The following is a 26,827-nucleotide window of genomic DNA, read 5'->3' on the forward strand; positions in this document are numbered from 1 at the left end:
TAAACCTTTTTAATGAAATTAGTAGGAGCCATTACAGAAAGCATGTTTAAATAAAGATTCATGCCCTCCATATGCCAACAATGACATAACACTATTTGTTAAATTATGATAAATGTGATCATATATTGACAAACGACCAAAAAGTACCAAATAAATGTAAGAAAAAAAAATTGTGGTACATTACATTGTAACATATTTTCTTCAAGATAGTGTAAATGTTAAAAGTAAATAAATCATATGAGAAACATGAAATTACTAGAATTATTATCAGTTAAGATTATCACTAATACATACTCTTCATATATGGGTAATTATAATATTTTATGCAGAAAATTATAGCAAAATATACTCGAGAAGCTGTATAAATACCAACAAAATAAAATTAGGTACTATCATTTACATTAAAAAATCTTGAAAAATATATAAATATGTAAGACGAAAGTGGAGTTAGTTAACTGTTAGTTTCTTACCTGCAACTGTCACAATTGCAGGTCATAAAAAATCGACTGGCTGCCAACAGACAGATGGCCACATTTTCAGATCTAATAGTATTTCGTATTTCACTTTTACTGGTAGAATATAGTTACCAATCACAGATTGATTCCCAGTTACAAAAGTAAATATTTTTCTCTCTTCTACATGACTAAGAAATAAAACGTATGTTCTTTATTTGTTCTGTATTGTCTCAAGTGGTCTCAGGCCATGTTGATTACGTGACTAAGGCCCACTTGTGGCTCTCTAGGAATGCATAATTACTATTTGCATATGAAAAAGTAGGGTGTCCGAAAAGTCCCACACTATAGGACAAAACGTGTATTTTATGTATACTTGAATGGTAAATTTTCTTGCTGAATGGATCACAGTGGTTCCATCGATTGGGATCCATGCTTTCCGATTTGAATCCACTGGACTTTACCTTCTGGAAATGTTAAGTCACAGGTCTACAGCATCAAGATTCGAGATATGAAATATCTATGCCAAAGGATTGAGGATGAGTGCAGCGCTATCACCTGCCTTTGTGTCCCATGTTTTAAAAAACATGCAGTTTCGCCTCCAGACATGTGTGGAGCTTTGTGGAGCACATATAGAACACATAGTGTGATTACTCCTATGGTGCGGAACTTTTTGGACACTCAGTAGATTAAAGATTCTGTAAATTACTGAAAGATGTGGTTGTGATAACGGTCTGAAACCATGACACTTGACAGCATAACCATAGAGTTTGCTATTTATATGTGTAGTTGAAGTGTATACTGAGTCAAAATGAAACATGCACACTTTTTTATTGAGAATAATAATGCTGTGGGTGGTGAGTGTAACAATTTCACCTTACATTTGGAGCCTATTATTAAGGAACTGTTATGATAGCAACCAATGATTTGCTTACCTAAGCATACAAGACCATAATGCCATCAAAAGTTTGATCTCATGAAAAAACCAACTGTACAAAAGAATTCAACATCCTACGGTACTCAAATTTTTCTTAGTACCACACAGTATTGTTTCGTGGACCTATAGCCAAATTAGAACCTATGTGTTTGGTAAACCTTCCACTTTCCCATCTTAAGCAAAGTTTTTAAGTGCACATATTTTTTTTTACAAAATATGGCAAATTTTCTTGTATACAGAATAATTCAGGAGGAAAGAGCCATACATTAACAGGTGACAAAGGAAAACATTATATAAACATATAACAATCATTAGTCTCCTTTTCTTCCTGCGCATAATTGCTCACATTGATACAGATACAACCAAAAGACATTAGGTTGTACTATTGCCTTCGTCATGTTGGCCACTTGCATGTGAGCTTGGGGAGGGATGAGTTTTACCATTCTGGCTCACCAACTTCAAGTCTGTGTTGACAAGATTGTAGCAGTTTACTAAGTATGAGTACTTTCTGTGTAGTTAAGTTAGAATGTCATGAGGCTTTACACATGCAAAGTATGCAAACACGGTGTCATTTCTTGGCAACCGAGGTCACCCGACCTTACACCAATAGATTATTGTTTGGAGGGTTGGCTAAAGAGCAAAGTCAACAAGGGAACAAATTGCTTGCCCGCATTTTAAATGCTTAAGGAATGTGCGAACCAGCTCAAATGGCTACATGAACTGCAAAGTGCATCGAGATTGATGGCATTTTTGAAGATGCTATGTAAAGAGAAATGAATAATTAAACAAGGACTATAGAGAAAATGAAATTTCCTAAATTAATTATAATTCATTGAATTAAATTAGCTCATAAATTAAGTTACTACTTTACCTTATAGGTTTATCTAAATTTAAATAAATATGTAGTGTACTAGTCATTAAAACTGAAGAATATTGCTGGAGAACCTTTTAAGTGTAGTGTAAATATTTGTAATTTAAATAGGTATTGTATTGATTAAGGCTGGTTGAGTGGAAGAGAAGGCCTTATGGCCTTAACTCTGCCAGCGAAAAAAAAAAAAAACATTATTATTATTATTATTATTATTATTATTATTATTATTATTATTATTACATTTCATTCTTGACACACATATACAGAGTGGAAGTAAAAATAACCTTGCAGATTGAAAGGAATGATATGGTACACTGAAATGAATAGAAAACCTATATTACGTTTTGTGATTAAATGCACGGTTAATTAGGAAATTAAGTTTGAAGTTTTAGCAGTCCAGCAACATTGCCGCTAACATACGCTACTCGTGTTACAGATGTAAGAGATCAACGAACTATGTATCAGAAGTGAGCTCTTCTCTGCCAAGACATTGTAACTTGTTTGCACTATGCAGTGGCTTCAAATTAGAGGATTTTAAAATTAAATTTATACGAAAACTATCCATGCTATTGAAATATGCCTTACTTACTTACAAATGGCTTTTAAGGAACCCGAAGGTTCATTGCCGCCCTCACATAAGCCCGCCATCGGTCCCTATCCTGTGCAAGATTAATCCAGTCTCTATCATCATATCCCACCTCCCTCAAATCCATTTTAATATTATCCTCCCATCTATGCCTCGGCCTCCCCAAAGGTCTTTTTCCCTCCGGTCTCCCAACTAACACTCTATATGCATTTCTGGATTCGCCCATACGCGCTCCATGCCCTGTCCATCGCAAACGTCTGGATTTAATGTCCCTAATTATGTCACGTGAAGAATACAATGCGTGCAGTTCTGTGTTGTGTAACTTTCTCCATTCTCCTGTAACTTCATCCCTCTTAGCCCCAAATATTTTCTTAAGCACCTTATTCTCAAACACCCTTAACCTATGTTCCTCTCTCAGAGTGAGAGTCCAAGTTTCACAACCATATAGAACAACCAGTAATATAACTGTTTTATAAATTCTAACGTTCAGATTTTTTGACAGCAGACTGGATGATAAAAGCTTCTCAACTGAATAATAACAGGCATTTCCAATATTTATTCTGTGTTTAATTTCCTCCCGAGTGTCATTTATATTTGTTACTGTTGCTCCAAGATATTTGAAATACGCCGGAGGGATAAAGTATTCTTTATTAGATTTCCTATTGATATGGACAAAGATCACAATACTACTAGTTCTTAAACATTTGCGAAAAAAAAACATTTTTTTCTGAAGAAAAAAAAAATGTTGTTTTCTAATGCAAGACATTTGACAATAAAGTCATTTGACCTCTTGCACTCCAATATTTTTCAAAGATATTATCATGACCAGCCAATGAAGCACAGATTTTGAGAGAAAAAAAAAAAAAATATACTTATATGAACTTTCCGTCAATATGATATTATAGTTTTTTTTTTTTTTTTTTTTTTTTTACATACAACATGAGCTATTCACTCTGAAAATCTGCAGGGCTATTTCACTTTCAGCCTGTATATCTTAGCAATCAAACAGTTACCAAAATTTGACTTTCATCACACACTTATTTTTTCAATAATTCAATTAAAAAGGGAGGGGGAGGGGCGAATTTTCAAAATTCTAACCCTCATACAAATTTCATTCAATCAGTCTGAATATCTTCATACAGCACCACTGCTATGTTATAAAGAGATAATAATCCCAGATTACAGAGGAAAAAATAATTCGTGAAATAATCATAACTTTTTTTTTAATTATTTTGTTTATGCCATATATATTTTATAAGTTGGAGAGTTAGAAAGAAATGCATGCATAAAATTGTTAAGAGTGGTATAGTCAATACACAGAAAAAAAGATCAGATTCTTAGCTACAAAATTGTAGAAGCCTTTATAGTGCCATTCCAGAAGCTGCAAAGTGAACAGGCTACCAGTACATATTTTGGATGTGCATGGACCATAATGACTCACGTTACACTTCACTATAAGAATATTCTCTGCTAATAATCTAAAATTAACATACTGCATATCTCGTAATAGGAATAAGCAGGCGTTCTGTATCTTGAACAGCCTAATAATATGGCACAAATATGTTTTATGCTTCTAGTACAGACCATTTGAATGGTTTTACCCAAGATTCTTGTACTTCAAATATTAAGGAAATATAAAATAAACGAACATGCTATTAGAAGAATCAGTTATCGTAGTTTGTGTATTAGAAGAATCAGCTATTATCGTGGTTTGTGTACTAATAAAAATGGAGTCACAATGTTCAATAGAGATACTGGAAATTGAACCGATGATAATAACAATAATAATAATCATAAAGTTCACTTCTTTTCTCAGTTGCATTTTATGTCCATAAATAACAAAGTGAACAGAGAAAACTGAGTAAATAAGAAAAATCAAAAGAATTAAGACAAAGAGATCACATGCTAAGAACAAAATAAAAATGTTGATAGATCTTCACTGCACTACACTGCACAAAGAACAACGCACATTTCCAATGCTGCTGGCATAATGGTATAGAAAAGAAATAGAGCCAATCTCGATTTAACACAATGTTTGCGGAAATTTTTGGTACTTCTTTCAAAATTATATATTACTATTAGTAGTTGTGGCCAGTGAAGTACGCCTTATGTATTGTTGTCGCAGGGAAAGAAGCAACTTTTTACTGCTCCATAACAAATTTTTTAATTCCCATCAGCTCTCCAAATCCCTCAACCAATGGGAAATAGATGTCACTTGCAAGTCACACATGAAGTGCACATGACATTGCCACACATTCCTAACTTTCCTTCTGTCCTTATGTGTCTGCCCAAATACCCTCGTCCAGTAGTTGACTATTATCAGGGTGAGGGAAGGGGAAATACTGTTTACAGTTTATACAAAACTAGAAAGGTATTGATAGTTCAGCAGTTTCAAGGCGTCACCTACACTGAAACCAGCCAATCAGAGTCCATGGCGACAGGTCGGCATTGCCAACTGTTTTCAGCATGTGGTAGCCAGGTGTTTTATTCGGAACAGTTTAACCTTTGTTACTGTGTCACAGAAAGTATTGTTGCTATTTATATTACCGATTACGTTAAACAAGATGCAAATTTCGTTACGAGATGTGGAATCTTCCATGGCAGTGTTTCATCTCTGCACATTATCATAAAGAATTTGTTTTAAATACAGTGCATTCGTAGATCGGCCGGACTGGAATAAGACTAGAACCTTAGGTCAGGTCACCAGTCCACAGCCCATAGAAAGTCTTATGAGAGCTTTGTATTGTACCCACTTCTAAAAATATCTGGTTATTAGTTTTATATTAGAATGACGTATAATAGGCTAAATGTCAAGCAGTGTATTCTACGGAATGGTCCAACCGAGCTACAAATGCAATGTATAAAAAAGAAATCAATAGCCACAAGATGTTAATAGAGAGACTTGACACTATTTTTGTTGTTTCTCATCATTTCTCATGGTTCTGTAAAACAAACTTTTACTTAAGTATACCTCGGAAAATTCAATATATTGCCTGTGTGAATGTGAATGTTTAATCACTGACTATATTTTGAGTAACACAACTTTATTTAGCGATATCACTGCAAAAGGATTAATTTTTTATCCACTTGTGGGAACGTTAGAAATAGAATCACTATCATCTTTCGCCCTATTTAAGTCATCAGGATAAAATGAAATGAACCTAATTGATTATTACTGATATCAATATCTGAAATGTCTGCTTCAGATAAATCACACACTTCATTATTTTCTGTGCTGTTCGCCAACATTGTGGCGCTCAGATTTATGTGGGCCTGACACTTCTCCACGAGACATTATGTGTGTGTGTCTAATGCCTACCCACTTTACTTGAATGATTCGGATTCCACATATTGCGGATAGATGGCAGGACTGTGACCCATTTTCAAGTTGCACAGCACTTCAGCAGGCCACGTTATGCATGATGTGTGTCTGTGAAGAATTATATCGTGTACTAGGGTGAGTGTAAGTGTAGTGTAGGGAATGGGTGAGGAGAATGATGGTGAGGAAGGGAGAAGGGGAAACCCGGTGCTGGCATGTAGCCTACTCCTGTTGAATAGCACAAAAAGGTCTGCCAGGCTTAACATTCCCATCTGACGGACGAATCACTATCAACAGTGACATATGCCTTCTTTTCATATGCAATGCAGAGAAAATTTCTGACCCCGCTGGGAATCGAACCCGGGCTGGCTAATCTGGAGGCAGATGTGCTACCTCAGAGCTAACTCGACGGACTACCACGAGCCATTATTACATGATGTACGAGGGGGGACCCAAAAATAACCGGAATGTTGGTTTTTTTGTATTTTTATTGAACTCTACATTCACATTACTTTAGTCCCCTTCAAAGTATTGTCCATGTGCATTAATGCACTTGTCCCAATGCTTTTGCCACTGCTGAAAACAGTGCTGGAACTCTTGAGGCAGGATACTGTTCAAAGCCATTAGCATGTTTTCTTTGACGTCATCCACATCACTGAATTGCTTTCCTTTCAGACATTTCTTCATCTGTGAAAACAAAAAAAAAGTTCGACGGAGCCAGATCGAGTGAGTAAGGTGGGTGAGGCACAAGCATCATGTTGTTTGACAAAAACTGTCGGACCGTCAGAGCTGTGTGGGCTGGAGCATTGTCGTGGTGGAGCAACCAATTCCCATTTCTCCACATTTCAGGCCGTTTTCTTCGCACACCCTCTCACAATCTTTGTAACACATCCAAATAGAAATGTTGGTTCACTGTTTGTCCTGGCGGAATGAACTCTTTGTGGACAATGCCATTCACATCAAAAAAAACAAATCAATATTGTTTTCTCATTGGCTCACACCTGACGTGCTTTCTTGGGTCGTGGTGAATTTGGAGTTTTCCACTGGCTCGATGCTTGCTTTGATTCTGGATCGTACCCATAGCACCAAGACTCATCCCAAGTCACAATTCTTTTAAGAAAATTTTGATCGTTCTGCACTTCACTCTTCATGTCGCGGCAAACTCTCACGTAGTTTTCTCTTTGGTCATCTATGAGCAAGCGAGGAACAAATTTTGCAGACACCCATCTCATGTGCAAATCTTCGGTTAAAATTCGCTGTAAAGTGCTTCATGACAGGTTCGTTTGCTCAGAAACTTCGTCAATGGTCTTTCGACGATCTTCATCAAATGCACATTTCGTTTTGGCAATGTTTTCATCATTTCTTCCTATCGAAGGACGCACAGGGCATGGCATGTCTTCAGTTGACATGTTGTCATATTTGAAATGGGAAAATCACACGTAGACCTGTGATTTCCCGAAAGCATCATCATTAGAGGCTTGCCGAAGCATCCCAATGGTCTCGGATGCAGTTTTCCTTAACAGAAAACAAAATTTCACACACACTCTTTGTTCCTTGTGGCCAGCCATCTCACTAACCGCCAAATGGTTGAAACAGGAACGCAAACAACACAGCACCACAAACAAACCACTTAACTCAGAATGACCCCAACGGTCGCAGGAGACCCCAAACTAACACCACCTAACAGCACAACTCGTAACTACATAGCATGTGTGCGCAACAGTTCGGTTCCGGTTACTTTTGGGTCCACCCTTGTAAGGTAATCCAGAATGCCAAACTGTAGAACTCCAAATTTATAGAATGAAATCTTGATTGCAGTTTATACTGCATATCATTTACAGACTGTACCATATTCACATTCACTCTTTTATTATTATTATATCTGTCTAGTCAAAGAGTCTGTATGATACAAATTTACGAGTTCGCATCATCTGCTCAGTTCCGATAGGCTCAATTAGTCACACCACACTACCACACAACTTTACAATGTCGCTTCCTTCCTGCATGTGAGAGAGAGAACTGTTAATATCTTTCTAGTTTTGTACAGCTGCAATGTTGTGCTTTGGCTCAGTACATTCCATGTGCTTTACTAGAAATGTCAGAGGTTGTATCTGTCTCTGCGACCACAATGGTGAGATAAAATGTGATCCTGTCTGCCATACAATCATCATTATGATTGATCAACAGTCAAAGCACGTCATACATTGTGAGATAAAAATGTACATTCGTTCTGTGTGACGTGGTGATTTGTTATTATTATGATGTTAGCATTAGAAAAATGGTATGTACATTTAACACGTAACATTAATATGTTCAAATTATAGTGTTGCATTTTAAATATTATTGTTTTTAAATTCGCGACTTAATAGACACCCCTTTGCCCCCAATATTCCATTAAATCGAGGGTTTACTGCACTACAATTTATCTGCATATATTGGATTCCATTAATGATTACACTAGGAAAGTTAAGTGACAGCATTTTTTGTGAATATTATATTCATTTTCGAAAGTTAAATACTGATTTAAAATGGTTGCGATATCACATAAGTTTCTGACAGATTCTCTCTTTTCCATCACCATCTGGTAAATAAGTGTTATTGCCATATGGCTTATTTTTGTCTCATTCGACAATTAATTACATTTTATTTCTCTTGAGAGGTACCATCAATTCCCATAACTATGGTCCTGAAACACAACTATGATCTATAATGTAGTACCTCGTTTATCTATATTTTTGCTGTACTGTAGTTTGAAGTCAAGTCACTGCAGCTATCTATGAACAATTATGTTACTTCTGCAATGTTCTTTGAATAGTTGTATCGTGGACCATAGTTGTGTTTTAGGACCATAGTTATGGGAAATGACAGTACTTTACGACTTGTTTTGGGATCCTTCCCTACTTATGGTTTATAAATAATTTATTTTATTACTGAACCTGAGATTTTAGGGCTAATGCCTATTTTGTTCCTTAAACATTAATACGAATATTTTAAAATATGTCCTCATTTCATGAAAAATCATTAAATTTGGTAGAGTTTTATAGATCCTAAAATGCCTACCTAGGTATTTGGATTGATGACACCTATATTACAGTTTTAGTGCCTAAAATGCCTATTTTCGTGCATTTAAGAAATCATCAATTTTCATATGATGCTAACAGAAGTGAAGTGTAAAGAAGGCATATTCAAAGACTTTCTAAAGAAAAATATCTCTGGAAGGACCAAGAAGTAGACGGAAGGTTGAGATCACTAAAGAATGTCTGCAGATGGGAGTTGACAACTGGGAAGATCTACCACAGACAGAATAGAGTGGAGGGACTTTGTGAAATTGGCTTGGAGCCAACATACTCCATAATGAATGATTTATTATAACATTTTTACAACAAGAATAAGACTGTTTTTAACTGTGCAATGTGTTTTTGTTAAAGGCAATTAACATTTTCAATTGTAAACTGCTTCTTCACAACTCTCCAATTGCGACAAACTGGTACTGCTGGTTATATTTACCACACAATTCAGTGGACTAGTGTGTCAAAGAAAAGTAAGTGTATTTCAATACTGAGACGTGTGAATCAAGTCATGGATGGGGAAAATGTAGATCTCCAAAATGAAAAATGTAAGCAAGTTTAGCCATGCCCCCCAAACCTCTGTTTGAGTAAAGTGTTATTTCTCAGCTTTCAAAATTATATTGACGAACAAAAGGCAAATGTTGACAGTGAATAATATAGAGCAGATTATTGTCATATATATTGCAAAGCAAATTATGAATGAAAGTGTTTTAGGTATACCAATCAACTGATAATGTTTGTCCTCTTCTTACTAGGTAATTTAATCTGAATAAGTGTTTTATTCCACTGATTTATTGTTTTAATCAATTATATGAGTTCGAATGATATGTTTCTGAATAGAAGGGAAAACATTTTGAGAGCTACTATATTTTAAGTGTCCATTTTATTATTTTACGAGTCTATTTTAGGTGTCTAAACATAAATTCTTCTAGCGCCTTCAAATCCCGGGACTATTTATTACTTATTTTATTGAAGTTCTATTTCTTAATATCCCCTGTGATCTCATTTTATATAAGCTGCTATGCACTTCTAAAACATAAAATTTTTCAATGTTACGGGCCAGACAGTCTTGTCTGTTTTTGAACTAAGATGTTACATGACTGAATTCTGTCTATGACCTTTATTATTTGCTATTAAGATTGTTGTCATTCATACACACAAAAGAATTGCCTAGGTAATTAAAACAGTTCAACATTTCTAATATTTGATAAGACAGATCTTACTGACGATGGGATCTTTTCCTGTAAAAACAAGTCTTTTGTTTTTGTGAATAGCTTAGGATTCATTTATTACTTTTAGATAGATTAAGCAGGAAAAATGAGGTTACCTATTTTATTGGTGAGTTACAATTGAAGAGTGTCATTCCAAATTCGTTCACAAGGGATGCCTCCAGATATGAACACTTGAACACAGATGCAAAATGTCTCAACTTACAAATTTGAGGATGCTGGGTAATAGTCTTTCCCGTGCCAAGTCAACTATTTAGTCTGCAGCACCATCTGAAGTTAAAAAATTTAATTATACTTTTGGTTTGTTTGAATGAATTTGGAATATGGATCAAAATGGTTTTAATTACCAAGTCTCGTCCCGGGGTATCTTTCTTATAAGGGAGAAAAGGCAACTGTATCTACTATCCAATCACTAAATAAGATGACCCACAGCTACACAATTGATGTAGCTATGTCTATTCACTGTGCTCGTGTTCTACTGATAGTAAACAAGAGATGTTGCTTACCTGAGCTTAACGGGCACATTGCAGGTTGCATAGTGACTATAAAGTGAGTCGCGAATCAAGTAATGTGTAATGTTTTAGGATAATGTAAGGCTTTGTTTTTAGGGTAATGTAAGACTTGGCATACGTGAATTAAGTTGTAAAGTAAGGCAGATCTGTGGTAATGTAGAATTGTGGCAGATCTATCTTACAGAAATATGATGGATGAATAAATATCACATGTTCAGTCTCTGGATGTGTACTGTTTCCGTCAGTATAAAGTTTATTTCAGAAGACTGGTAAACTTTGTGAGACTTCAACTAGATAAGAGCCAGCGGAAGCCTTATGACAGACACTTCGACATAAAGATACATTCCATAATTTGTAATCAATTATGTGCACCAGCCTATATTATATGCATGGCAAGTAGCTGACAATGACTTGGCATACTGGAGAGGAGGTCTCAATCAGAAATGCAATTTAGACACTGCGCTTCATTGTGGAATATCAATAAAAAGACACTGATGATAGTGAATGTACTAACTTTGCAATTATAACTTGCCCTCATTGCTCACTTTGATACTGTTTTGATCATTTTATTCACATTTCACACCTATATAATTAGAAGTATAGGTATATACAGTGCTTTCATAGCTCGGCTGGATCGTTCCGAGGCGGCCTTGGACTGAGTGAAGATTGGCGCGCTTGCTGCCAGAGTAGCGCTGTAGCTACCGCTGACACGCCAGTCAGTCGAGTTGGATCTGTCGTGAGGGAAAGACGCCTGTGCGCGTGTTGTGAGTAAAACTGTGTTGTCTCGTGATGATAAAGCGTCTATTAATAATGGTTGAGTACACTTTAGAACAACATATTTTTCTCTATGATGCGTATGTGAAATACTCTTCTGCAAGAAGGTGTCGAAGAGAATTTGAACATCTGTTTGCAGGTGTTCGAATTCCTAGCAGGTCAATTATTCATGACCTTGTCAATAAAGTCAGACATACAGGATCTTTTTTGAAGAAGAAACGTGTTCAGCAACGCCATGTACTGACAGAAGAGAAGCTTAATGAAGTAGGGGCCCAGTTAGAGCACTCACCCCTCAAATCACTGCGACGTTTAGCACAAGAGGTTAAAATTTCCAAGACATCAGCTTTTGTGGCAACAAAACTTCTGAAACTTAAGCCGTACAGGGTAACTGTAGTTCATGCTTTACAAACACAAGATCCTGTAAGTAGGGTTAATTATTGCAATTGGTTTTTGCAACCCATTCATAATGGCGACGTGGACCCACTTTTAACGTTCTTCACTGATGAAGCGTGGTTTCATCTTCACGGTCACATTTCTACTCAGAACAATAGATACTGGGCTACCGAAAATCCCCATATTATTCATGAAGTTCCTCACCACACTGCAAAGATTGGGGTTTGGTGTGCAGTGAGTGCGAGTAGAATTATCGGTTCCATATTATTCGACAACAGTTGATTCACACATTTACGTAACTTCAGTTTTAAATAATTTTTTTCCACAACTAACAAGAAATGAAAAATTGAGTGGCTGGTTTCAGCAGGATTCAGCTATGGCGCACACCACTGCGAATTCTATGCATGAATTGTGAAGTGTGTTTGGTGACAGAATAATTAGTCGAGGATTGTGGCCACCTCGTTCCTCTGACCTATCTCCATACAATTTTTATTTATGGGGAATGTTAAAGAATGAAGTGTACACATCAAATCCGCACACGTTACAAGAATTGAAGGACAACATTACGAGAGAAATACAGGCAATCAGTCAACATGAACTTTTGCGAGTGAACCAGAATTGTTTTCGGAGATATAGGGAATGTGTTCGAGTTGAAGGTCATCACTTTCATCATCTGTTGTGATGCAGGTAAGCCTGAAGTTAGTAGAGTAGTTAGTGTTCCGTACCCATGACTTGCCGGTTGTTTACGTGTAACTCTGGTGGCAGGCGAGCCAATCTTCACCCAGTCCAAGGCCGCTGCGGAACTGTCCGGCCGAGCTACAAATGCACTGTACTTTTCTCATTATTCATTTATTTTTATGCCTATTAAGAAGATTATCGCAATTGTGTTTCTCTTCAAAACAAACCGAAAGTGTTAATGAATTTTTTAACTTTAGATGGCACTACAGGCTAAATAGTTGTAGAGTATCTCGATAATAACAATGTAAGAGTTGGGACAATAAGCATACTCCTGATTGGCTGGTCCAACCAAAACTTCCATTACCTAATAAAATCTAGGTACACATATGTATTCAAATAAACTTAAATTAGATCGATGTGCTTACTGGATTATGCAACAAGGTAGGTCATGTTTGGATTCTGTGTCCCAACTCTTATATTCAATTATTATCGAGAAACTCTAAGTGGCTGACATGACATGGGAAAGACTATCGGTATCCTCAAATTAGTAATGTCAGCCATGTTTTATCTGTGTTCGTAAAAATAGCATATTCTAGTGTCAATAATTTAAATTGTAAATATCAGTGTATTGTTTCCGATCTCTGATAACAAATTTGAATGACATCATGTGCATCAGGAGTCATACGACAGCTGAACTGTGGCGCGAGGTGACAGACCAGTAGCGAGTGATCTCATAGACAGAGTGAACAGCAGAAATTCCCAAGAAAATCGAGCCTTTTAGGAGGGGTACATAAAAACCCTTTCCGATGCCAAGTACAGTTAAGTGAAAATAAAAGAAGCCTGAAATAAACGCGGTTTCGTTATTTCCAAGAAAGACATCTTCTGTGTACTTAATAAGATTGGTAAAGCTCGAATGGAATTAATTTGTATCATCTCATGGGGTGTGGCGACTTGTGATGGAGGGTGGATTTGCTTGCTTTTTCCACTCTGGAATTAATCCCATCCGAGCTCTGACAGACTTATCAGGTACACACATGATGTCTTTCTCGGAAATAACGAAACCACGTTTTTATTTTGCAGGCTCCTATGATTTTCACGTAACTGTACTTGGCATCAGAAAGAGTTGTTATGTACCCCTCCCAAAAAGGCTCGATTTTCTTGGGCATTGCTACTGTGATACACCGTGCACTCTGATTACGAAATCACTCACTACTGGTCTGTCACCTCTCACTGCAATTCAGCTGACGGTGTGATTCCTGATGCACATGATGTCATTCAAATTCGTTATCAGAGATCGGAAACAATCCTGTAACTGTTAAAGTGGTTTATGTTTTGTTCCGTCCAACTTTACCAAACAAGAGTCCTGTCAGCAGTCAATCAAGTAGTCCACTTAAAAACTCCAGTAACAGTTAATCTTGTAGCTTTCTGGGACAAAGTACAGTCCCTAGTAATGAGGAATGCTGATAGACGAAATATTTTAATCACTCTGTCAGTGAAAGGTCATAGAATTCGGAAATATGTTAATAAATGACTACGGAAGCTTCAGAATTTTTGGTGAGAACTTTCTGTATAAAAGTAGACTATACAGATTTTGATAGAGTATTACAAGTTTAATTGCAAGAATAAAGCTTTCTTCTGCCAGGAGGAAAATAAAGCTGTCACTGGTAATCCAAATATTCGAGTTTTAATTTCCCTCGGTTAACAAATTCTTTGTATACACCCAATAAATGAAGAGTTATAACGGAAGAATGAAATTACCCTGTGTATAAAATGCATATAAAACTGCATACATTCTGGAGACATTACAACAGCAAAGGCTGATGTTTTAACAAGTTAACATCTTACAGCTTGGAAGAATCCAGCAGAATAAATCCAGACATGGGTCAACTACCTTTCCTAATAGCATCTTTAATATGCAACAGAGAATGTCTTTGCATATTGGCTTTCTTCAGGAATGATTTACCACATGTCGGACATTGGTGAGGCTTCTCCCCACGATGACGTTTCATATGGAGATTCAGATCCCTTTTTTTAACATAAGTACAACCACAAATATCACACACATGCTCAAAGTTACCGAGGTGTCCCTGCATGTGGAACATTAGCGACTGCTTGTACTGAAACGCTTTCCCACATTCGTTACATTCAAACGCTGGCATGTTATGCATCTTTTCGTGTGTTTGTAGATTGTTAGAAGTCTTAAACCTCCTACCACATTGCTGACAGAGGAAAGACAATGAGCTGTCATGTATTATAGCATGACGTTTCAAAGCATACATTGTTGAATATGACTTACCACACATGCAGTGAAACTGTTTGTCTCCGATGTGGTCACGAACATAATGTTCGCACTGATGTTTCCACCGGAACGTCCTGCCACATATGCGGCATCTGAATTCATTCAATGACAGTTTCTCTACCTCTTGCTTCACCAGCAAGCTTGGTGTTACACGTACTCGAACTATGCGTGGCTGAATATTACTAATTAGAACATTTATTGGCTCACCTCTTGTCTGAGATTCCTTGTCTGCAGCAGCAATAGACTTTTCATTTTCTTCCCTACCAAACCACTGTGTTGAGATTTCATCTGATGTAGATACAGAAGGGTAACTAGCAACACTATTAAGTGACATGTCCTCCTCAACATTCTGAGTATCTTTTCCCATGTTCAGGAAAGTAGATAAATTTATTTGTGGAGAAGGACTGCTGATATCAGTTATTGTATTTATTTCAGTGCATGGTTCTTGTGCTGGAGAATTTTCATCTATTGTAATATCTTCAGCCAAAATGCTGGCATCTATTTCACCATTCTGTAGAAGTTCAAGAGGTTCTCCCAATTGTATGCTGCACCTGCAAATACAATCATATTACACAAATGTTTAAGATGGTGAAATCCACCACTGTGGAGTAACGGTTAACTTGCCTGACTGAAATGATCAGGCTCAGGTTCAAATCATGGTTGGGACAAGTTACCAAACTGAGGTTTTTTTCCGGAGATTTCCTTCAACCCATTAAGAGTAAATACTGGATAACTTTCGGCATTGGACACCAGACTCATTTCGCTGGCAGTATCACCTTCATTCCATAAAATAACCAATAATAAAAAAAAAATATGGTAAGAAGCTACCAAATTTAAATAAATACCAGTATAAGCAGATGAAGTCTAACAGATTCATGAAGGTTCACATTTTGAATTGTCGCAGTTTTTGCCATTCCCACAACAATGCAATTGTCGCCAGATTTGTTTCCATTAATGTTTTAGAAGGAAGTGAATATGATCACGTACTGCATGTGTAAGCAGCATACTGTAATAGGAAGTTTAAGAGTTTTAAGTGTAAACATAGCATTGCTGTAAATGTAATTTGTTTTGGAAAATGTTACTACTTGTAACAGTTAGAGAGGAAATCACAATCAGTGCTATGTTTGGGAAGAATAAATTATTGTTGTACGTCATGTGTACTACAGTACGTTAGTTTCCGTATTTCGCGTTTACTGAGAAAATAATAACGATTATTGCTCTGAATAATTTCAAGGGAAAAATTGTTTCGGGGCCAGGTATTGATCCCGGGACCCTTCGCTTAGCGCACAAATGCTCAACCGAGCTACCCAGGAACCATACATGACACTGTCACAATTTTTCCCTTTATATCCACACAACTCAAATGGACTGACACAATGCCAGAAACCCAACTTTGAGTGCACAGAACTCTGTGTGACTTAAATTGTAGCTTTCTGTTAATGTACCTCCAGTAACGTATATATTATGCAAATCTGGCTTTCAGGTAATAGCTCCCTGTGAAGCAGACTTGAATAATTTCAAGGGAAAAATTGTTCTGGGGCCGGGTATTCAACTGTAAAATAAAAGTAAATAAATAATTTAAAATCAATTCATATTAAATACTAATGTGAACATGTTATAAAAGCCGTATTTACATTAAAAAAAAAACTAATCTCATGAAAATTATATAATTTCGTATTAACATTTCGTTTGCAGCCCAGTGTACACACTGTGAATCAGGGGCGTATTTTGCGGACTACCGGGGCTACCGGCGGTAGCCCAAGGAAATTACAAAAGAAAAAGTTTATAATATAACATAATGTAACAATTTTGTATTATTAGTTTTACCATAGTAATTAAAATTAAAGTAATTGTTAGATTTATATGCTCTCTGCTCTCGAAAAGAAACAAGTTGTCAAGGCGGCATCGCTGGAGAAACCGCTTGCTACGTGAGGTAGCCTGTGACAGTACCGCGCACGCTGTCCTGTCCTGTAGCACAACTGCCCGTCCCCCCCGCTCCCTACTGTTTCTATCGTGCAGTGTAGGCGGATGAGTTGCTGCTCTCGTGATCGGTTTCTTCGAAGGCGCGAAGCAGCAATACGCTTAGTACGCTAGCAATTGAATGTGATTGTGTTCTTGCAGTGCATTATTTTAAATCTGTGATTTGTTCGAGTGTCTAAGAGTTATATTAATTGTGAATTATTAAGTTTTTAATTTCCCAATTAAGTGATATTGTGAAAAATATGGCAGAACAAGTTTCTGGAGAGGTTTGTGTTGAAAATGACTGTGTAATAGAAGGTTTATTAAAAGTGCCTTTTAACCGTCGTACATAACAATGAGAAGGTTGAAATTGTGAAAATGGAAAGACCAACTCCTGAGTTAAATTTGTCCATGGACGTAAAAGAAAAACAGCGAGAGTACACACACCATTTCACTTCAACATCATATGGTAAGTGGAATTGGTTGTGTGGTACTTCTAAACTATTTTGCTGGCCATGTTTGTTATTTAGCCGCGAAACTAATGTGTGGTCAAAAGAGGGGTTTTCTAATATGAACTCCCTTCGAAAAGCAGTCCTAGAATACGACAAATCAAAAGCTCATATTTGTAGTAGCATGAACTTTGCAAACTTTGGGAAGACAAGAATAGATTTACAGCTAGATAAGCAAAAAGCTCTACACATCAACCAACACAATGCTCTTGTGAAAAAAAAAAACAAATCGGGAGATTTTACTGCATCTTATAAACGCAGTCTGCTTTCTAGGAAAACAAGAATTGGCTTTTCGGGGTCATAACGAGAGTGTGGAATCAGACAATATAGGAAATTATATTGAATATTTAAGTTCCTTAAGTGAATTTGACCATTTACTGGCCAATCATCTTGAGAGTTCAACAGTATTTCGTGGTACTTCTCTCGCAATTCAGAATGACTTAATATTTGCTATAAGTAGGGTTATGATAAAGAACATAAAACCTTTTGTGGCCATTGTTGTTGATGAAACAAGTTACTGCTCTAATCAGAGTCAATTGTCCACTGTTTTAAGATACGTCGACAGTACTGCCAATGTTCAAGAACGGTTTATAGGATTCACAAATGTCAGTTCGGACAAAACTGCTGCTGCTTTGTTTCAGCATATGGAAGGTGTTATAGCAGAATACAATGTCGGCAATAAGTTAACTGCACAGACATACGATGGTGCTTCAGTTATGGCGGGAAATATTAATGGCTTAAAAACAAAAGTTCAAGAAAAGTATCCTCAAGCACTAATTGTCCATTGTTACAGCCATGTTCTCAATTTAGTTTTGCAACAAACTACTTCATCCATTCCAGAATGCCGCATTTTTTTCAAAACACTGTCGGGTTTAGCTGCATTTTTCTCATCATCTCCTAAAAGATCAGAAAACTCAAGGAATTTATGAACAAGAAACTCCCAAAAGTAGCACCAACTAGAATGAATTTTACATCTCGGCTTGTAAATACAGTAAAGGAATACAGAGAAAAACGGACTGCTTTCTTTAAAAATATCATTTGTAATGACTCTGAAGAAAACTGGGATGATGCTGTAAATGTGCAGGCTCAAGGATATTTGAATTTTTTCACACAGTTTCAGAATATATTTCTTCTTGAAGTCTATGCTAGAGTGTTCGCACATACAGATGTGCTCTACAATATTCTTCAGACAAAAAGTCTAGACATAGCATACTACTTGCAAGAGGTATCAAAGTTAAAAAAAAATACTATATCCGAGTTCAGACGTAGTGGGTTTCCGTCCATATGGAGTAATATGGAAAATTAAAATTCTTTAGCCAATACAATGGAACCACCATTAAAGCGAAGAAAAGGAGATGATGAATTGAAATACAGGCAGCTGTACTACAGCATACAGTAGATCGTATGCACATGGAAATTACTGACAGATTTTCTGATTATGGAAAGCTTCAGTTCACACATCTTCTAGATTCTCAAAAATTTTCTGCTTATAGAGAAAACTTCCTGAATGAGGCACTAAACAAATTATTTCAGTCCTATAACAATCACTTTGATCAAGTATGTTTGAAAAATGAATGAAGTGTAATATATTCAGCAGAAGTCTTTGATTTTTCGAACAAACCTATCCATGAAATATTATCTGCCATATATTAAAACCAGCTGAACCAAGTTATTCCTGAAGTCCTTAAATTGGCAACATTAACTGTGACAATACCAGCTACGTCAGCATTGGTAGAAAGAACATTTTCTGCGTTGAAGAGAATAAAATCCTACTGTAGATCAACTCATACACAAGAACGTTTATCCGGCTTGGCACTAATATCCATTGAAAAGTCATTTCTACAGAAACTTTGCAAGTGGCCCAACTGTAATTTCAAGGACGAAGTCATCAACGTATTTTCGTCCCAAATCAAGACGTCTCAAATTCACATAAATATGTAATAAATTTTATTATAGGGATTTTAAAATATATTTTGTGTAATAATAGGGTCAGTGGTAGCCCAAACCCTTTAACCAGTATACGCCACTGCTGTGAATATGGGCAGGCAGTTAATTGAAACAGTTAGGAAGTATCCAAGTCTAGAACAAAGTCCTGAAAGAGTATTGGAAACGGAACATATGGAACATATGGAATAATGCGAAAGTTTAATTTATATATACCATACTAGGATTCTAGGGTAATCTCAATTTTAGCTTAAGTTTAACAAAATAGAAAGGGGCAGTGAAGCAACATGTGCAAAAGTTGAAGGTTATATCTCGGACACTATTATAAATATTTAAGAAATTCTTTCACCACAAAAAAAAGAGTTAAGTGTATTCTATAGATATGAATAGGGAGAGAAGTACGACAAGGATGTCCTTTATCACCTACCCTGTTCAACATCTACTTGAAGGATTTATTGAAGAACTGTTTTCAGAACATAGGAGGAATAATAGTAGGAGGAAGAAGAATATGGAGTGCATAAGATTTGCAGATGATATGACGTTGTTAGCAGAAGAAGAGATGATACTAAGGGATATGCTAGTGGAGCTAAATGACAGCTGTGAGGGATGAAGATAAATGCAATCAAGACAAAGACAATGGTTATCGGAAGAAGAGTAAAGAAGGTGAACGTGCAAATACTAAATGAGGCAGCAGAGCAAGTGAACAGCTTCAAATACTTGAGGTGTACTACAAGCAATAACACGAGCTGCTACCAGGAAGTCGAAAAGAGAATAGCAATGTCAAAGGAAGCTTTTAATAGGAAAAAAATTATCTCCTGCAGACCTCTGAAAAAAGAACTAAGGAAGAAACTAGTTAAAGTGCTTTGTGTGGAGTGTGCCAATGGATGGGGCAGAAACATGGACATTACGACAAAGTGAAGACAAGTGACTAGAAGCATTTGAACTGTGGATATGGAGAAGAATGGAGTGTGTGAATTGGACAAACAGAATAAGAAATAAAGCTGTGTTAAAAAGAGTGATGCTGAAACTGATCAGGAAGAGAAAAGGGAATTGGTTGGGTCAATGGCTGAGAAGAAACTGTCTACTGAAGGATGCACTGGAAGGAATGGTGAATGTGAGAGGAGTTCAGAGCAGAAGAAGATAGAAGACATTAAGATACGAGTATATATGGTTAACATGCGGATACAAAGAGGAAGGCAGGAAATAGGAAAGGTTGGAGAATGCTGGGTTTGCAATGGAAGACCTACCATTTGGCAGAACACCATGTATGTAGGAATAACTCACCCCTTAAGTCAATTGGAGACCACTGATGCAGGATATATAATTTTATTTATTTGAACTGAAATGATCATTCTCGTGTAACTTTTTTTTTTTTACTTGGTTACTTAACGACGCTGTATCAACTACGAGGTTATTTAGCGTCGATGGAATTGGTGATAGCGAGATGATATTTGGAGAGATGAGGCTGAGGATTTTCCATAGATTATCTGACATTTGCCTTATGGTTGGGGAAAACCTCAGAAAAAACCCAAGCAGAATCGGCCCAAGCGGGAATCGAACCCATGCCCGAACGCAACTTCGAATCGCAAGGGTCTTAGCCGACTGAGCTACGCTGTGGCTTCACGTAACTTTGCTAAAATAAAATGATGAGAAGCTTGTACATTTGTAAAGAGAAATATCTTAGTCAGTGGTTGCGCACAATTCGTTTGTTCATTATGTACATCGCTATTAACTATTTTAGAAAGCAAGATTTGTAGAAAATTGTAATAATGATATGAAAATAAAACAAATAAGCAGTGTTTTTTTTATTTTTTTTTTTTTACATTTAAGAATAGCAGAAGTCAAAATATTGCAATGAAATATTTTATCCGCCATAATGATGGGCTGATACTAATAGGTAGGCAAAGAATTCCCATCTTTCTCGTGTTTTTTTTCAGTTGGTTATTTTATGATGCTTTATCAACTGCTATGGTTATCTAGTATCTGAATAAGATAAAAGTGATAATGCTAGAAAGGTGAGTCCAGGTCCAGTGCCAAAAGTTATCCATCATTTCCTCTTAATGGGTTGAGGAAAACCCCTGTCAAATAGGTACCTTGTCCCAACCAGGATTTGCACCCAGACCCACTAGTTTCACAGTCAGACATGCTAACCATTACTCCATAGCGGTGATATTTCCAGTGTTAAAACTGAAGTCTTGTAAGACAACAGTCGTTCATCTAGAAATCTTTTCTGAAGATGTGAAATGTGCATTAGAGAGAATGCTGGATAGTTCCAGCAATTAATTACATGTGCAATCTAATGTAATGTAATGTACAAGTCACAGATATTATTGCCGAGAGCTGATATTCTGACTCAATGCTAAGTGAGTTACCTGGTCATGCCACTGTACCAAATGACACCTGTTACTTTGTATAATACAACAGAAAGAAAAAATATATTACTATAAAAACATGAATCTGATCATTATAAATAGTTTTCTGTAACACTCAATTTCACCTGTCACTGCTCTCAGTAGAGGCAACATCAGTATGTCCAAGTCCTCCCGCCTGGAAGTGTAGAAGATTAGCCAGTTCACTGAGGGAGTCATCTTGTGTGTGAATTCCACTGCTTACATCCCCTAGAAACAATGACTCGGGCAAAACATCTGCTTCATCTATGGCTTTCGAGATTTCCGCAAAAAAATCCGTAGATGCCTGTGTCAGCTCTGTGTCACAATGTCCAGGAACTGAGGCATTCAAATGGGGCATCACATCAGCATCGGACAACAGGTACTGTGGCAGAGGACTGTTCCCAGATTTCTGTGGACTCTGTAAGACAAAAGCTGATTTTTAAAACAAATCTGTAGGTGACTTTCGATATCACTTTACGACAGTTTGGTTTACAAGGATAGTGCAGTTGGACGAAATGTCTATCTACCTGAATCAAGAAAAAGAAAAAAAAAAGCATAGTAAGGTGAATTTTTTTTTAAATTTAGAAGTTGACCAGTATTTTTTATTTGATTAAAATAATTATAACATCTGGACAAAATCATCATTGTGTTGGAAGAGCTCATGAGCTTCTATACGATTCTTAGAGTAGAGAGAGACATATCATCATCATCATCATCGGCCTCGGCCTGACAACCCATTGAGGGCCCTTGCCTTCCTCAGAAATTTACTCCAGTCTTCTCTGCTTCTAGCTTTAACTGTCCACATTCGTGTTCCAATAATTTTTGCATCCTCAGTTACATTATCCTCCCATCTATCCCTAGGTCTACCACGGGATCTACTTCCTCCTGGATTAGATATGAAGGCTGTTTTTGCAGGTCGCAAGTCCTCCATTCTTATAAGGTGTCCAGCCCACTGTAAACGACCAATCTTTATGAATGCTATGATATCTGGTTCCTTATACAGATCATATAGTTCTTTGTTATATCTGATTCTCCAGTCATTGTTTACTTTAACAGGTCTTTCTTTCAAAAATACTGAGTCTCCTAATATCCTGTTTGTTCATAACCCATGTTTCCAAAGCATATGTCAGCACTGGCCTGAGTAAAGTTTTATAAATTCTGACTTTGCTTTGAATAGTTAGGAATTTGGATTTAATATGTTTTAAGAATCCATAGTAACATCTATTTATTACTGATATCCTTCTCTTAATTTCAATACTGGTATCGTTATTATGATTTATCAAGAAGCCGAGATAAATAAAGTGTTTTACGCATTCAAATCTATAATTCCAAATTACTAGATCATCTGCCATATTATTTTGTTCTCGGCTGGAGATCATATATTTTGTCTTATATATTGTATACATTCAGGCCAATTTTTCAGTTTTACCAAGTTGTACCACCAAACTGAAGGAGAAAAAGTCCTCTGAACATCAACTATCAGTGATAGAGAGACAAAATAAAGCACGCAGATGGAAAGAGCACTTAACACACACAGCTGAGAGGTCCTGGGTTCGATTCCAGGTGCCGGAACGAATTTTTCTCAAATTAATAGATATTTACAGTATGGCTATTTGTAGTCACTGATTATTCAATGAGGATGGCGAGACCTCATATAAGAATATATATAATGTATGTATATTCTTTGAAATTTTCATGAAGTTTTAAGGTTTTACATGTCTCTATTTTCAAACTTCTTATGATAGTACAAGAGATTCTTCTGCATCTCCTTGTTATTTGTCAAGCACACAAAGTCCACTCCACACAGTAAATATAGAATTTGCTGTAGCCTATATTTCAACTTCAGTCACACTGTTTAATTCTAAATATGCACATTTTCGATTTTGTGTCCTGAAGCTTCAAGAACAACAGACATCAAACGCTTCAGAGACAAAAAAGTAAAGATAAAATGAGAGCATTCCAAGGAAGCATTTGACATGATATTGCATGGAATTAATTACCTAGAAATATTTAAAATTTTTGGATTTTACATTTCATATTTGAAATGTGTTCTATAATATATCTATGCAGTCGTCACTTTCTTAAATCTTATAAAAACCACAGCTTGTGATAATACAAATTTACAACATTAACCCCCAAAAAATTCACTGTACCAACAAAATCTTCCACACTTCCTATACCACTTACATAACACAAAAAATTAAAAGAGTAAACAATAAACTAAGAAACATTGCTCACAACAAAATTCAATTCAATTAATTAAGACACACAACTGGACGTCCAATGAAAAGATGGGTTGAAAACTTTTGTGGACCGTAATACTGCTGACAGACTACAGTCACTAATCGCAATTATCGACCTAATCGTGATCGGGTTTGTAGTGTATCACTGTCCCAATTGCGATCAGGAGCTAAATCCTATTTCGTGCTGAGGCACGGCCCAGTGGAGGAAAGTAACATTTTAGTAATCTTTGGTTTGAATCACCTTGATTTATATTATTTAGGAAGTCATGATAGCTTCTGCTGTGAAATTTTGTTACCCCTTCCATTGTCTTATATGAAATAGAAACGAAAATGAATGGCTAGAAAATGAATTTGGCTACTATTAGACGTAGTGGAGAAATTTAATGCAGATGTGAGAAAAGTAAAAAGAAACATATTAACAAATGACAGACGAATTATTCATATTTCATATATATAGAGAGTAATAGAAGGCTGCTGAAGGATGTTTCATTTCAATAAATAATGGATTACAAACTGGAACTGGTTTCTTTTTCAGATTTTCAATTTCAGTCTCCATTACGACACTATAGTTGAGGTTAAGGTTGATTTTAAAAATATGTTTTATAACAAAATAATATAAATTTTTGGCAAGATATAAATTTTATAGGTTATAAAATCTCTTTTCAAAATAATATAAATAGTAATGATATAAATTGTATCAGTTTACATTGTAAAGCATATAACAATTTTAACAAATAAATTCCCATATCAAGCTGAAAAAAAAAAAAATGAACAAACATCAAAAGAAAGTATGAACTTTAGGTGTTGTCCAGGAGGGAAACAAACATATATGTATGTACAGCTGTCAAAAAAAAAAGTGGCCGCACTCGTGAACAGCGAATATTTTCAAAGTCCACTTCGGGTCGCGGCGATGTTACACGATGCATGTGCTTGTACAAGCAGTTCCGGAACTATGAAAGTGTTCCATATCTGCTCCTCGCAGACCAGCGGTAGAGTGCTTGTTTAATGATTCAAAGGTTCTGGGTTCGCGCCTGCTTCAAGTTTTCATTTTATTTTTTAATCGTTCTTTAGCGATGTAAATGATATTCAAATTATCATTTATATCCAGTCATCGTTCTTGATGGATATCAAGTTATTTATATTTTGTTATCGTTCTTTAGAGATATGAATAAAATTCAAGTCATCATTTGTATTCTGTTATCGTTTTATAACGATATGAATAATAATTATTACTATTGTAGCTACAGTATCTCCAATGGGGGTTAGCCCTATTTAAATATGTATGTTAGGGCTATAGTTTTATACACAAAAAAGATAAGCATAAAGAGAAATGGAAAAGAAAATTAAATTAGCTTACGCGATGTAAACAAAACATAAACAATCCGTAAATTAGGCATTGCGATTGCAAAACAAATATCAGTTATCAATTTGAAACATACAAAAACATTAACAACACACATACGTAACACTTCTATAACACAAATATGCATCTTTCCGTACCATACATCATAAATTAATACACAATAGTCACACAAACACAATCAAACTATAATTACGACATTGCGACGACATCAAGCATCCCATAACTGACTCACATACATAACAAATCAAGCATCCGTTACAACACATACACTTCAACATAGTAACCACACTTTTAAAAGTTACAAATTTGGCTCCAAGAAGAATAAATAGGACACTGTTACTAATTACTATTCTTCTACAATTTCTTAAATACATCTGTAATAAATCTGTGAAATTCCGATATGAATAATATTACGTTTTTTATATTGTTATCGTTCTTTAGCGATATAAATAATATTCAAGTTATCATTTATATTCTGTTTTCCTTCATTAGCATTATAAAATAATATTCAAGTTATTTATATTGTTATTGTTCTTTCGCAATATAAATAATCTGTATTTTATGTAAGTAATTATTATAACACAAATAAACATCTTTCTCTGTAAAATAGGTTATTTTATTTAGATAATTAAATACGTATTATATAATATCTTATATTAATTAAACAAACCGATATTTATCATTTATATTGTGTTATCGTTCTTTAGTGATACTATATAAATAATATTCAAGTTATTTATATTGTAATCGTTCTTTAGCGATATAAATAACATAAATATAATATTAGGTTTGGAAAAATCCAGTTGCATAATACTGCTATTAGTTTTTCTTTTTGTATTATTACATTATACTATCTTTAACCACAATAAAATGAAAAGGAGTAACGAGGAATTGAACCTGAGACGTTGACATCTAAATTCCGACGTTCGTCCGCTGAGCTACGAGGGCAAAAGTGTGGAAACATTTTCGGAAAAATTCGCCCAATCACACTCCAAGATTTTCTGATGATTCGTAGAAGCTAGTCCAGGATGCGGGGGGCAAAGGCTAATTGAGATTTCCCGATCCCTGATAGGGTCAAATATCCTGATGGAATTAATATTTAACCCTTGCTGTGACTTTTGGTGAAGTCCGGTGGGCCCAATTAGTCAAATCCACTCTCCTCATCTCCACGCTTGGGCCCCCTGGAATTTAATAAGATGTGAAAGAGATAGTGGTTTGCGGAAAGCAACGGGATGTTACCGCATTTAGGCCTATCCTTCCCAAGAAAAACTGCAAAAATGAACAAAGGAAGCTTTTAATAG

General features: G+C 36.0%; 1 protein-coding gene across 4 annotated transcripts in view; it reads right to left on the bottom strand.

The window, feature by feature from the left end:
• LOC138694037 (zinc finger and SCAN domain-containing protein 2-like) overlaps positions 1–26,827 on the bottom strand; it is a 51,854-nt gene that overhangs the window by 19,491 nt on the left and 5,536 nt on the right. For 3 of the 4 annotated variants that reach the window (XM_069817726.1, XM_069817725.1, XM_069817727.1), the window contains exons 3-4: positions 22,028–22,338; positions 14,650–15,669 (exon numbers count right to left, since the gene is read on the bottom strand). In XM_069817726.1, coding sequence (XP_069673827.1) covers positions 14,703–15,669; positions 22,028–22,338 — 1,278 coding nt within the window. In that variant the 3' untranslated portion in view covers positions 14,650–14,702. Of the gene's footprint in view, positions 1–14,649; positions 15,670–22,027; positions 22,339–26,827 lie in introns of those variants that run through there. The other variant, XM_069817728.1, reaches the window with a different exon arrangement.

This window comes from Periplaneta americana, chromosome 2, assembly GCF_040183065.1.
Source record: "Periplaneta americana isolate PAMFEO1 chromosome 2, P.americana_PAMFEO1_priV1, whole genome shotgun sequence".
Classification (NCBI taxonomy): domain Eukaryota; kingdom Metazoa; phylum Arthropoda; class Insecta; order Blattodea; family Blattidae; genus Periplaneta; species Periplaneta americana.